Consider the following 15,087-nt stretch of genomic DNA (forward strand, 5'->3'; position numbering starts at 1 on the left):
TTTGGGCATTATGATAAATCAATGGCTACCGATAGATGAACAAAGCTGCCGTACGCTTCTAGTCGTGATACTATAGGTTCACCATAGGCTACTACTCGCTGCGCTGTCTTAATACTAAGTATTACGAAGAAAAGGCTCAGCAGGATCTTGGTAGTGTAGGACATTTTGGTCAACGCCTGAAAGTGAGTAATTGTCCTACACTTGGAAGCAGTGGAGGCGATGTCACTACTACAAGTGGATCCATCCTACAGAAAAGTAATGTGTAGAGTCACAATTGTTGAAAGTTTTAAGTTGTTCGACTTTGTACTAGCTGGGCTCATTTTGTTCAGGTGATGGAAATAACGGAGAAGAACGAGTGTGTTCACTTTTAAAAGAAGCTGTTCAGAGGATTTGGAAAAGGAGAGTGTTTAACTCGAGTTTCACTGGTGTTCAAACTAATGTGATAGCGCATATTCTCGGAAGTCATATCAAAATACTTCTTTGACAAGTGCACGTTGAGTGTAAATGTCGGTGCTTCGCGATAAAACGGTGTCTGCTAGAAACCCTCGACAGCTAGACGACATCACGTCATGCAGCTGTTTTAAGCCGAGTAAGCTCATAAAAGGACTGCCAATTGGGGCAGCGACTGAACCGCCAGCGCAGGTCGAACTGAAGTAATCTCAACAGCTTGCTGGGTGCAATCTCCACGGCGTAGCCTACTCCCAAGTGCACTCTAGAGTGTGTAAGAGACTTGCTGTAAAATTTGAGCAATTGGCGCAAGCATAATACGGAGCAAAATTTCTCCACAGGAATCTTTTTCTGACTTCGATTGTAGGATACAGAGAAAAACCTACGTAATACGAAGAAAAAGTGCGTTCGTATAGCTTGCGCCATTTCCTACGGGAAATTTCTTACACTCTCGCAGCACTCTCAGCCTCTTGCGGGCTTTATCGTCAGTAACCAACCATGTACTAAAAGTCAATATCGAGTCTGTGAGTGTCGTAAGACATGTAGGGTGTACCAGGTGCACCTGGTACATGTACCAGAAACCCTTTGGATTGAAGTGATGGATTTCAACGTTACTTTAATGCCATAGTTTCAGAGGAAAATGCCCAGCGAAGCTGATCATTTCCCCTGCATTACGAACAAGGTGCCCCGCAAGGAGTTTTCCGTGTCGACGCTGTCCTCGGCCTACCGCGGTCTGCACGCGTGCCGCTCGGCAGACTGTGCGACGACTGGTGGGGACTCATTAGCAAGTAGTGCTGACCCGCAGAAGAACCTTGGTGCCACTGTCGTTGATGTGTCTCTGCGGTGACCCCTGACCCGGACCGTCACGCACTCGTGGCGCCCCGTGTTGCACTAAGAAACTTTCACAACATTTTAGCGCAAACCGAATTGAAATACGTTAAAGCCCAGCAGAACCGATTAATTACTGAAGTAGAAAAGGGAAACGCACGAAACCCCGTCTACGTGTCTTGCAAACGATACTCCCCCTCAACCGGAAATTAGACGACCGACCACGAATTTACATTATACATTACATGCCTAACTTTTTCAAAGGTGCCAACCTAGGGATGTAAAGGCCGGTAATATTACCGGTAAAGAACGGTATAATACGGTAAAATACGGTATTTTACGGAGACCCCGGTAAAATTGGTATTTTTCGGTAATTTTGAAATATTGACTTATTTGCCCTTCTTTTGCTTCCACACGATGAATTAGGACGTAGGGACTGCAAACAGCGCCTCTTTGGAACTCTTGGTTCAACAAAGCAAGAAGTCAATGTTCTCTTCTTTTGCAAAACTTGTGGAAACTAAAATTTAACTACACGATCCAAACCAGAAACTTCTTTGTTGCCAAGATAAGTATAATGTAAACTAACTTTAAACAGAAACTAGGAAAAAATAGGGGTAGATACTTGTTAGTTATTTGACCTGAATAATGCAATAAACATTTACATGATTGGACACCATGGGGCTGCCGCGCCGATGCCTTTCAGGAAAAAGAGTTTTCATGAAATTGAGCCAACTTACATGGACAACGAGAGAAAATGCAATATTTTTGCACTTCAGTTTATTTGGGCTGTTAATTTACGGTCAAAAGAACCAGGCAAAATCTAAATTTATTTACGAAAAGGGAAAGTCCACAAAACTCAGACATAAGGGGGAGGGGTCAGTAAGTCGGAGAATAGTTCATATCTTTAACCCACACAGTGTTTGGTCCTTGTCTTTCAAAATGCTTCATTGTTCTTGAGTCATGTTGGCTTGGAAGTATGGATGAAACGATGGAACCGATACACCCTCACCAAAACGTACCTTCTTTCCCCCTATTTTCACAAGAGGTACCACCATTACCCCTTAGAGTCAAGAAAAATCAATGTTACCCAATTTTACCGTATAATACGGTAAAATACCGTATTTTACCGGATTTTACGTAACTTTGAATCTTACCGGTATTTTTGCATCCCTATGCCAACCCAAAGAGGTCATGCAGTTTCACCAGTCCAAACTCTCATTCCAGGAACGTGACATCACGTTGAAACGAACGTGACTCTTTGTCTCGTTCGTCGATTTTGTCACGTTGACACTTTGTCTCGTTCGACGACTTTGTCACGTTCGTTTCAACGTGATGTCACGTTCGTTTCAACGTGATGTCACGTTCGTTTCAACGTGATGTCACGTTCCTGGGATGAGAGTGCTCCTTGCCTCTCCATACTTCATAGTGGGGTCCAGCTTAGTCGTAAAATCCGAATACTGCTTCGACTTTCTATGAAATGAAAATGGCCCCAGTCAATTCGGCTGAATATGCCACATACCAAATATTTGAAACCGATACCTCGGAAACTCTACATTAGGAGGCATCTGTATTTTGACGCCATCTGAATGTCCTGGTGTTCTTTTCTGATTTATGAACGGCAATCAGAAATCAGAAATCAGAAAACCACTCACTAAAAAGTTCCCTTCCAAATTTCACTCCCGACAGTGCTAAATTCACACTTCGCCAGTGCGAACTGCCAAAATCACTCTCGACGGTGCAATCAGCGCTTGTTTGCACTTCTAAGTGCGAAAATGGACCCAAAAGTGCTAAGTCGGTGAGTGAGTGCACTTGTAAGTGCAAAAATGTTTCACCCGGGAAAAGTGCGAAGTTTCTCGCCTCTCATTGGTTCCCATGCGGCGCGTGAGTTTGAATTACGCGCGTCAAGGGCACAAAAATGTTGGTTTGGCGGGCGAAAACGACCGGTTACTGAAGAACCTAACATCGCGAAATATCCCAGGAGTAACTCCACCCCAAGGTGGACCGAGATCTGGGATTGGGTCACGGATTCGGTTCAAACTTTGTGGGTTCAATAGGTACCACTAGGACCTATCAACCCTCAAAGGAAAGTTGGCTAGCTCAAATAGAACCTGAGATATTTGCATTTTTCTAAATTTGACTAATTTAGTGTAAAATTGTCGCTTTCTGATTTTTTTAGGGTAAAAGTTGTTCGCTTAGTTCTGCCTTATGTTTCTTCTTTCTAGTCGTAAAAAAAGAAGAAAAATGGTGGTAGGCCAAGTTTTGTACGTTGCTTGGTTTGGCCTACTCGAGCAATTTTGTCGAATTCATCGAAACTCTCATACCCAAAATACTCCACCTTGGATTTGGCCCTGGTGCGTCTCATTTCAGTCCTTTTACTCTAATAAACAATTGCTATGTAGTCCCTAGCACCAACAATTCCATGTAAGCCAGAAAAATCAAAAACACCATTTTTCAATTTTCTACTTTGACCTATTTTGGGCACTTTTGTTAAGATTAGGGCTTCTACATGATCTTGGGTGACAGGAAAGATCCTCCCTGCCCTCAATTTAGATAGTATCAACACAAACAAAGAGACCCAAACTCAAGTTGCACTAGAAATTGATAAGGAAATTGTTTCGAGCAAATTTTGCAAGATTACGAGGGGTGTGAGAAATTTAAATCGGAGGAAAATGTAATGCTTCAGCCAAAAGTGGATTTGTGGTTCATTAGTTAGCTTTCTCAAGTAGGTTTGGTGCCCTTTTAACCCTGAGAATGTGCCACCTTGATAATCAGTGTTAAAACCCTGTTTTGGTATGGGGTTGTTGGACTTACGATTTCAACTCATAAACAAAGTAATGATCCATTTACTAAGGTTGCTTGCAACGTGTAAGTTCAACCGCTTAGTCTTAGTCATCTGGCTGGTCTCAAAAATTTACAAACCAAATGGAACCAGGCTCAGTTATTGAGACTAAGCGGTTGAACTTACATATTGCAAGCAACCTAAATAAATGGATCATTACTTTGTTTATGAGTTGAAATCGTAAGTCCAACAACCCTATAACAAAACAGGGTTTTAACTCTGATTATCAAGGAGGAACATTCTCAGGGTTAAAAGGGCACCAAACCTACTTGAGAAAGCTAACTAATGAACCACAAATCCACTTTTGGCTGAAGCATTACATTTTCCTCCGATTTAAATTTCTCACACCCCTCGTAATCTTGCAAAATTTGCTCGAAACAATTTCCTTATCAATTTCTAGTGCAACTTGAGTTTGGGTCTCTTTGTTTGTGTTGATACTATCTAATTTGAGGGCAGGGAGGATCTTTCCTGTCACCCAAGATCATGTAGAAGCCCTAATCTTAACAAAAGTGCCCAAAATAGGTCAAAGTAGAAAATTGAAAAATGGTGTTTTTGATTTTTCTGGCTTACATGGAATTGTTGGTGCTAGGGACTACATAGCAATTGTTTATTAGAGTAAAAGGACTGAAATGAGACGCACCAGGGCCAAATCCAAGGTGGAGTATTTTGGGTATGAGAGTTTCGATGAATTCGACAAAATTGCTCGAGTAGGCCAAACCAAGCAACGTACAAAACTTGGCCTACCACCATTTTTCTTCTTTTTTTACGACTAGAAAGAAGAAACATAAGGGCAGAACTAAGCGAACAACTTTTACCATAAAAAAATCAGAAAGCGACAATTTTACGCTAAATTAGTCAAATTTAGAAAAATGCAAATATCTCAGGTTCTGTTTGAGCTAGCCAACTTTCCTTTGGGGGTTGTTAGGTCCTAGTGGTACCTATTGAACCCACAAAGTTTGAACCGAATCCGTGACCCAATCCCAGATCTCGGTCCACCTTGGGGTGGAGTTACTCTTCTGTAATAAAAACTTATTGTTTTTATTTCCTCATGGATAGTTTTGAATTTGTGAAATTAAAGCCTCAGTAGCTTTGACTCTGTTTAATTTTATGGATTTAATTAAACTTGACATACCATAAGCCTTTCTTCTTTAGTCTATTGAACCTTTCCCCAAAGAGAACTTGCTGTTTTAACACACTCTGAAATGAAGAATTGCACTTCAAAGAGTAAAAATCACACTATGGGGGGTAAAATTAGCACTTTTGGCGTTTTTCACCCCTGGTTTCACTTTTGCACTGGGGAGTGCTATCGACTTACTACTTTGCACTCTGTAGTGCAAAATTAGCACCTCCAGGAGTGGTCCATTTTCACACTGCGAAAGTGCGAAATTTGCACCACTAGGAGCGAATCAGCTAGAAACTTTTTAGTGAGCAGTCAGAAAAGTTCTGATTGCCAATCAGAAATCAGAGATCAGGAAATTTCTGATTGACACTCAGACATCGGAAATAAGGAATTTTCTGATGTCGGCAATCAGAAATCAGAAATGATTCCTGATTGGTTATCAGAAATCAGAAATAATTCTTAATTGGCAATCAGAAATCGGAAAATCAATCAGAAAAAAACCTGATTTCTGGTTTGAAATAAGAAATTTAATCAGGAAATCCTGATGGCATTCACACCGTGGCCACTGGCCGTGTGCGCGCGCTCAGGTAGACGAGGGATTACCGCATTTCCTCGCTCGGCGTGGGCCACTCCACGGAGAATTTTTCCTTCATTTGCCGAGACGTGCCGATTTAGAAGCAGTGCGGACCAACACTCGGTGAAATTCAGAAGATTTGAATCATTCCAAGGCCGCGACGTGAAAGGGCATGGGCATTCAGGGTGAAGTCGTAACTCTTTGACTTCGAAAGGAATGAACTTTAATTGTAGTTTTTGACTGCATTCTCAATTGAACCCTGGACTGCACTCTTAAAAGCCTGGCAGACTTATAAGTCAACCTAACCTGCACAACCTTGACAAGTTCACTTATTTTGGTTTGGTTTTGTCGACTACAGTTTCCTTCTCAGCAAGGTTCTATGACCGAACGTCGATAATAGATTACAGAACAAGTAAAAATGAGAACAACGTTTGATGTGCAACTTGACAAACTCAGAATGCTCGTTTCCTCATAAACAAATAAATTTGTTGAAAAAATGATTATTATGACACTGCAGAACATGCAGACGAATCGTAAACTTAAATTTTTGTCATCGTGTTTCCGTAAGGTGACGCTGGCGTCATGAAAAGGAATTAGAAGGCGAAGCCCCTGGAATGAACATTCCTGACTGGTAAGTTTTCACCGTGAAAACGAACGTGACGTCACATTCTTTGGCTTCCAGTGCTGTCGATTTAGAACCAGACGGGCGTGGATTCCACCGCCCCCCGCATTAGATGTTGGTTTCAAGATAAGTCCACCTGGTGGACGGAGGGAAAGAAGAAGGCGTGCCGGCCAGGTCTTACCCCTCTCGCCACTCCCCCGCGACTAGCGCGGTTTTCCACGACCTGATCGTGCTGAACATTCGCCCCAGGTCTGTCGGGCACCGCACTGGAAACCTGGGCGGAGCCGCACCTCGGCACTGGTATAAAACTTAGGCCTAAGCGCACACTCTGCAAATGCAAGTGGGACCAGCCCCACACTGTTTAACAGGAACCCAAATATCTCACGCTTACAAGTGAAAGCCACGTTTTCCCTTGCTTGCCGAATGGTTCACCGATGTCTCGCACTTGCAGGAGTGAGGACTCGTGTAGATCTTGTCAGAATGTCAGAAACGTGTCTGAAAACCTGTTAAAATTCGCGCACCTCTGAAAGCTGAAAACATATTCTGACATTCTGCAGAACTCAGGCCATCATCAGCATAAGTTTCCAGAATTTCAGCTTTCAGAGGGGCGCGAATTTTGATCAGGAGTTCAGACATGTTTCTGACATTCTGACAAAATTTACACGAGTGAGACCCGTGACATTGAACCACGGGGAAATATAGGCAGCAAGCAAGACAAACTGTGTCTTACGCTTGCATAAGCGGGAAACACTTCGGTTCACGCCAAATAGTGTGAGACCACGGGGTCTGCCATTGACTGAAATTATGTACAATTGAGTGTGAGTACAGTGAGTTCCCACTCAATTCAGCTATACTTTCTGCCTACTCACAGGAGTTTATCAAACAAAATGACATAAAGGAGTTTTTCACACTGAAAATCTATCGGCGTGACTTGGTGCCGCTGCACTGGTAAAACTGAAGCGTAGTTGTATGCTTGATTCAAGCATACAACTACGCTTGAAGACTTTACGCTTGACGTCAAGCGTAGAGAAGAAATCCTCCCATGCATTTAAATAGGCGGGAGAGGGGCGAAATGGAGAACTATAGCCAGTGTGCAGGGGCGTGAATTCAGTGTCACGCCAATAAACGGCATGATAGAAAAGTCATGGCAAAAATCGGTGGGACTCAGAAAGTCACGCCAAGTTTTGGCGTGATTTTCCTGTCATGCCGGTTTTTCGCGCGACTTTTCTCTAGAAATGCATTGTACGCACCAATCCATGAGGTGTATTCACGCCAGAGACGGTGTAACGCACACGTCACGCTGTTTTCCGGCGTAAATTTCCTGCCACGCCATTTTTTGGCGTGACTTTTTGTCACGCCATAATTTGGCAATGTGCCCAACCATTCAATTTTCAGTGCAGCGAAAATCTCTGTGAGTGGGAGAGAGTGTGGGCTGGACCCGTACAAAGGAAGCAAGAATTGGCAGAGCCCTTGTTTGACCACACTTGGAACAGAAAGCTGCAAAGCCGCAATGAATGGCTGGTGTGGGGGCAATCCGCGAGACCTCGCAAAACATGGAAATGGGGGTCCCTAACGAGCTATTTTACGAATAAGAAGAAGAAAAGAAGACGCCTACCCCACCCACCCGCACCGCCCCGCTCGGAAACATAACAAACCCTCACTTGTTCGAACAAGTGGGGGTTTGTTATTTTCCGAGCGGGGCGGTGCGGGTGGGTGGGGTAGGCGTCTTCTTTTCTCCTTCTTATTCGTAAAATAGCTCAAACCCAAGGACGGTCGCTTTCCTGGTCTAAGAAAAAATACATTTTGCGCAATACGGTTGCTTAGGAAAGTTATAGAGACATCAACACGGTAAAACTGATTTCTGGTTTTCTCCGGAAGCCAATGGTATTGTCGTAGGTGATTTCCAGGGAGTTTCTGGGAAAACCAGAAACCTTTTCTACACTGAGAAAATCCCTTCGGCGCCCGCATCAAACGTTTGTTCTCAGCAACCAAACACATTAATGAAATACGGCCGGATGAAAGTTTTGGTCGTGGCGACAAAAGGCGGTTGGTCGTCATAGCTAAGCTGGGTTTTTGTAGTACTACGAAATTTTTTCGAAACCTCACCAAAACGTTTCAATTCCGTGACCAAAGTCGATTTGTATCGTGCTATCAATGCATTCAAATATTTCGCCATAAAAAGTTTCACAGTTCTCGGATCCTCTCTCTTTCCTACCGGTCTTTGATTACCAGTAGTCAATTCCCTTGCTCGCACCAGCCTCGTTCGGACCACCTGTACCGCTAGCAGTGTGCCATGCCATGCGCGCCCACCTTTACTGTTTTTGTTGTTTTGCTTTTGTTGGTTGCTTATGCGCCCTAACCTGTAGAGTGCGAATAACATGTTGACGTGCGAATAACATGTTAAGTGTGAATAGCATGTTGACTGCGAAGAACAGCGTAGGCCAGCACCACGGGGAGGGGGGGGGATAAGAAGAAGGGACACTGAACGAATCACTTGGGTCAATCAATAAATGATGTCTCTCAAGCGATATTTACTTATTCCCTGGAGGTGAGGCTTTTCCAGAGCCAGGGAGTTCTCAAAAGACGTGTATTTTTGCTGCTTCCAAGTCTGCTCCATTGGTATTTTATTATTCCTAAATATTAGTCGATGGGACATGATAAATAAATCAGAAGTCCAAATGCACCGGCGAGGCCACGGAGACGTTGCGGAGCAGGTGGAGCCGGCTGCCAGGCCGACAGTCCTCTTCTCTGACGGGCAGGCTGGGCTGTCGGGTGTCTACAAGTTCTCCAAAGTCTCCAGCATGTGCTCCTTCATCTTGCCCTGAAAAGGGAAAACTTTACGCATCTTGGCCCTGTACTCGTTTCGAACTCACTCTCACAGTGTACTTACATCGGCATCCTGTTTGAGCATGCGTAAGCCATGCTGGTGGGCTAACTCGCATAGATCGTCGTTCTTCTCTGAAACGGAATGAACGAGTCCGAGCTTCAAATCGATGTCCGACTGACGGGTATTGTCTAAAAGTCATGAAACTAAGACAGCGGTTCCCAACCTTGGGGTCGCGACCCCATTTTGGGTCGCGGAAATTGTTTTTGGGTCGCGGCGCGGTGGCGGGGGTCGCATTGGGTCGCGAAGCGTATACCTGGGTCGCCGGTGGCCCCCGGCAGCCTGCGGTATTGGCGCTTCCACGAAGGCTTATCCTAGAGTTGTTTGCGTCTGCCTTGGCAGTGGGATGCGTCTTAGCATCTGTTACGGCTAAAAGGGGAAGATAGATTTACACGGAAAAGGGGCCCTTGACATCAGTTGTTGAGTACAGTTGCTTGCAGAAAGGCCGCAGGGGCGGCGGCTCGTGTGGCCTGCTGGTGCTTGGGACGGCCGAGCGAGGGGTGAATCACTCAGCGTTCTGGTGTACACATGAGTACGTGAGTACGGGTGAGTACACCTTGCTTTACTCATAAATTTCACAATTTAAAACGTTTTAAGGCTTTATTTAGTGTTTTTTAAAGGCACTCAACGTCAAATCGGTCGAAAAACTAGAGAATTTCGCCCTTTTTAAACTTGTGAGTACACTGAGTACGGACAAATTTGTACACATGAGTACACTAGCGATTTACCCCTCGCGGCCGAGGCATGGCGGGTACGTATCCGCAAGTGGGCCGTACGTGTCCTACTGCCCTTCGTTACAACATACCTGTCTGAATCTACGAAGGAGATCTACGCGTGGTGGGGACGCAAAATACCGAACATAAAGCTTTAAAAAAAGCAATTAAAAAATTATTTAAAAATATTTTTTTGGGGGGGAGGGGTTGAGAGTCATGGGTCGCGTTGGGTCGCGACATTTCGGCTGTGGGGTCGCGGAAATTTTTGGCAGCCATTTTTGGGTCGCAAGCCGAAAAAGGTTGGGAACCGCTGAACTAAGAGATCCTTTTTCCTCATAACAATCAACGTCTTGCATGGACGCCACTTTGACGCCCCCCCCCTCCCCATGACCGTTCTCAGAGTTACGAATGAAGCTTACCGATCTTCGTACACGCCGCGGCGATGGCCGCGAGCTCTTCGTGACCAGATTCCTTAAAATGGTCGTCAGCTTGGATGGTGCCGTCTTCGCTGAGCTGCAAGCGAAAAGTAAGTAGTGTTATGGGTTGAACTTATTGCGTCCATCTGTCACGACTTACACTCTTGTTTTACCTTCACGGAAGGGGAAGCCGCGGGGGGGGGGGGGGGGGTAACGACTGGTAACTTTCGTGTCAGCCGGATTATGGATTACCCGGATTACTTCCGGATTACAACAAAAATTTTCCTGCATTACCTTTGGATTTCGCAGGATTACCCCGAACCCGGATTACCTCAAAATTTTCCCTACCCCGGATCACCTCAAAATGTTGGGTCATCCGGATTACGGATTACCAATTTGCTGTCAGCCGGATTCCCGAAGTCGTTACCCTCTCGGTAAACCGTATCACACTCACACACTAGTATAAGGTACATTACTCAGTGTTAGCAATTATTTTTTACTGCAATTAAAAAAATGTTTTTTTGCTATATTTTGTTATAAAATTACCAACAAAAATTTACAAGATCTTCACAAGCTTGTTTAGCTTGGCTTTGAAATACTGCGCAGCGTGGCAAAATTTGCCCGTGCAGGCTGTCGGAGCGTCAAATGTTGACAAACCGATGCCAACACTGTCCAAAAAAAAAAACCACAGTGAATCCCGTTAATTTTCATGCCGGGATTTACAGTAGTTCAGAACACAGGATTTACTGTGCCTGGCTACAGTATTTACTGTACCTGGTACAGGATATTCCGTAGTCCACTCCTGTGATACAGTAAATCCCGTACAAAGTACAGTAGATCATGTAAAAAAGTACAGTAAATCCTGTACTCTGAACTACAGTGACAGCTGTACTAATCACTACAGGATTTACTGTGATTTTTTCCCACAGTGAACTGATTGCCAATTTCGTGGCAAGCCAACTTGTCGCCGGATTTGCAGTGAACTTAGGTCTACATGTGGGACTACATGTAGGCCTAAGTTGCAGATTTACAACATTATGGATATTTGCATTCAATATTTGCCATTGAAACATTCTAAATTTGATCTCTGGCACAATATTTTGTAGCTACAATCATCTTCATCTTACCGTCCCGAAGGCCAACATCGTGCACTTCATGAAGCACTGCAACAGGAAAGTTCGTCTCATCAATATCTCGCACGCCACAACAGGGCCCTGAAGTAAGGAAATTTTTCTCTCACTTTCGCGTCCTTGGTACACTGCGAGAAAAGATCACGGTAAATCCTGTACTGATTACTCCAGACTTCACCGTACTTTTTTTAACAGGCAATACCGTCGTTTTTTTACAGGCAATACCGTACTTATTTTACAGGCAACGCCGTACTTTTTTTACAGGGAATCCCGTACTTTTTTACCCGGCAATCCCGTACTTTTGATACCTATCAAAAACTGCTATAATGTTTTTCAGTCGGTCGACCCTCGTTTTCAAGATCCTGATGTACGTAACTGCTGAAGTCGGACTCCTGGACCCCCCTTCCGACCACTCGTTGAAAAGGTCTTGACGAGACCTATCGAAAGGTGCAATAAAATTTTTCAGTCGGTCGACCCCCTTTTTTCAAAATCCTGATGTGGACAATTCTTGGGAGCGGCCTTTGTTGTGACCAGATCTAGTCCTTCCTACGGCATGGTCTGTACGAAAGAACGGTAACTTCTGTTAAAAAACTACGGAATATTTTGTAAAACAAGTACGGTAAATACTGTAGACTGTACGGTGGATACTGGTTTTTGAAGTACGGTAAAGTTTGGCAAAAAAATTATCCAGGATTTACCGTCATTTTTTCTTAGAGTGTAACGTCCTTGTCGTCTAGGAAGGCTTTGAGGTCGTCTGGAATGGCAAGCAAACTTGGTCATTGTTCGTTCTGCAGACAGATCACTGTTAGTCTTTCGAGTGGGAGGAGGCAAAATTGTGCCTCATACAGGCTTCAGTTCTGACGAATCCCCCACAGCGCCAATGTGCATCAAAGCGCATTTAAAGCGGTGATGCTCTTTGAAATAAAAGGTAACACACTTTAGTTGTCTTGAATTTGCATTTGCACGCATTAAGGCGCATTTGATGCGCACAGTCGCATTGAATGCGCCTAAAAGGTGTTGGTGCATTGGGCGCTGCTAGTGATGTGGCGTTCACACTCTCAGTTTTTGTTTAACGATTGACATTTGTGCGCATTAATCGACACATTTTAATTTGTTTTACAAACATTACTATCAATTTATTCTTGACGAATCCGTTAAGCTGCTTCTTAACGAAACTCTATTAGTGCGCACAAACGTCAATGAATATTGATGAAGTGTCGATTGAGGGATGAGAGCGCGATCGGTTGTTGTAGACGAGCGTTGTGTAAGGTCGGTCGCAGATGGCCGTAAGCATCACGGTCATTTATTGACTGGAACTAATACTTGGCACTTTTGTCTAAGTTGATTCAGCCAAATGATGTGCTGATAGATTATAGATGGCCGTGAAGCTGTTTTAGCCGAGGGGGTAACGACTGGTAAATTTCGTGTCAGCCGGATTACGGATTACCCCGGATTACCCCCGAATTACCTCCGGATTACAACAAAAAAAATTCCTGGATTACCTTTGGATTTAGCAGGATTACCCCGGATTACCTCAAAATTTTCCCGGATCACCCCGGATTACCTCAAAATTTCGGGTCATCCGGATTACGGTGCTGTCAGCCGGATTCCCGAAGTCGTTACCCCCTCGGTTTTGGCTCGCAGTGGTACTCCGTGCTTACTCACCGTACTTAACACTGTTCTCCGCGGCGCACTTCCTCAGGACCTCCATCTCCTTCTCAGACGCAGGATGACACCACGCGGCCTGCGTACAAGAAATTTGCGCCTGGTGCAGTAATTATTCCCACAATAAAACCAAGAAAAATAATTTTGCTCTTTTGCTGGAGTATAGCTGTTTGGCTGCAACCGATCATCTCCCTCATGTCCAACTATCTTCGTGAGGTCGAACCGGTGAAACCAGACAAGAGGATTGATCCTAAAAGCGCGGGAATCTTCTCAGTAAAATGATTTGTAATTTAAATGTTGACATTGTAATATATTATTTAGTGAATAAAAGTCTCTGAAATTATCTTAAATAACGTACGCTAGGGGTCCAACACCTAGCTCAAAAGTGCACACACGATTACTGATAATCAGTGGTTACCTAAGAAAATTCTCCAAAAACTATAAAACGTGCATTTTTAATATCAAAGAATGCTGGTCAATTTTTACTTCAACGGAGTTGGAACCGTGGTCCGGGTCAAAAGTCTGGATTTTCATACTTTTTTTTAACAGCGAGGTTGAAGTTGTACATAAATTACTCTCTCATCCTTCAATCGAAACTTTATCAATATTCATTGACGTTTGTGCGCATAAATAGAATTTTGTTCAAAAGCTGAACAGATTTGTCAAGACGAAAGTGACTAAAATGTTTATAAAACAAAAAAAAGGCGAATACGCCCATTAATGCGCACACACTTCAGTACGTTATTGTACACAAAAACTCAGAACGGAGTCTCAGAGTGTAGATACATTTTGATAAATACTTAACCCTGATATGGAAATATATTCCCTGGTTTATGAAGTAAATTATCTTACAAATGCACACACACTAAACTCTTATGGACTTTTTTATGCATAAATATGCATGCGCAGATACGTCCATATGTTCTGTATAATATTATGCATCACTGTGTACATTTTATGCAGGAAGATGCATAAAATGTACACAGTGATGCATAATTTTATACATACCTTATGGACGTTTCTGCGCATGCATAACTATGCATAAAAAATGCATCATTATGCATTTAAAAAGTCCATTAGAATTTAGTGTGCACAAATATGGACAATTAAAGTACATAAACATTTTGTTTCTAAAGCATGAACACGTCGATCCAGGGGTCGCGTCAATCGTCAACACACTGTCAGGGCGTTTGTTTGTACCTCCAGGGCGAGCAGCACGCACAGCGCCACACAGAAGGCCTTCATCGTGGGGGTGGGGACTTCAAAGGAATCTTGAGGTGCGCGTCGGAGGCGGGGCAGCGCGCTCCACAATGGACTGATGCACTTGAACCAGCGCCCACAGGTTTTATACCCCGCCGTCCTGCGGGCTGATTTCGAACAGTCCTTCCGTCGCTCTGTCTTTCTCGCGCACGTGGCTCGTCTCGTTGAGTTGTGTGTGTGTGAGAGAGAGAGAGAGAGAGAGAGAGAGAGAGAGAGAGAGAGAGAGAGAGGCGACGGCACGCTTCGTCGCTCCGTAGACTGATTCCGAGCGCGTCGTTTCCATCGCTCTGTCTCTCCCGCACCTGTACGATACGCCCCATGAGTGCGAGAGAGACAGAGCGACGAAAAGGACTCTCGGAATGCAGCAGCGCTTCGCAGTGACGTCATCGTGAGCGGCAGCGACATTCCCGTGACACCATAAACACCCCGCTCTGCGCTGTCTCTCTCGCGCTCCTGCGAGGCGCCCCATGAGTGCGAGAGAGACGCACGCTTTCGTCCTTGTCAAACTCAGCGGCCGCCAGAAGCACAGGGACCGCGGGGGAAATTGGTCGTGGGTCCAAAACACGAGGCCATTCATTTTGGCCGGCAA

General features: G+C 44.3%; 1 protein-coding gene across 1 annotated transcript; it reads right to left on the minus strand.

The window, feature by feature from the left end:
- Positions 1–9,030: 9,030 nt before the first annotated feature.
- On the minus strand, positions 9,031–14,593 carry LOC117651416. The gene is made up of 8 exons (XM_034395457.1): positions 14,439–14,593; positions 13,239–13,317; positions 12,294–12,327; positions 11,684–11,699; positions 11,571–11,606; positions 10,447–10,540; positions 9,321–9,388; positions 9,031–9,251 (listed from the first exon to the last, which is right to left on the minus strand). Exons 1-8 carry the CDS (start codon positions 14,481–14,483, stop codon positions 9,207–9,209), a joined length of 417 nt encoding a protein of 138 aa, XP_034251348.1. The 5' UTR covers positions 14,484–14,593; the 3' UTR covers positions 9,031–9,206.
- Positions 14,594–15,087: the final 494 nt, after the last annotated feature.

Source organism: Thrips palmi, unplaced genomic scaffold (assembly GCF_012932325.1).
Source record: "Thrips palmi isolate BJ-2018 unplaced genomic scaffold, TpBJ-2018v1 HiC_scaffold_5, whole genome shotgun sequence".
Lineage (NCBI taxonomy): Eukaryota > Metazoa > Arthropoda > Insecta > Thysanoptera > Thripidae > Thrips > Thrips palmi.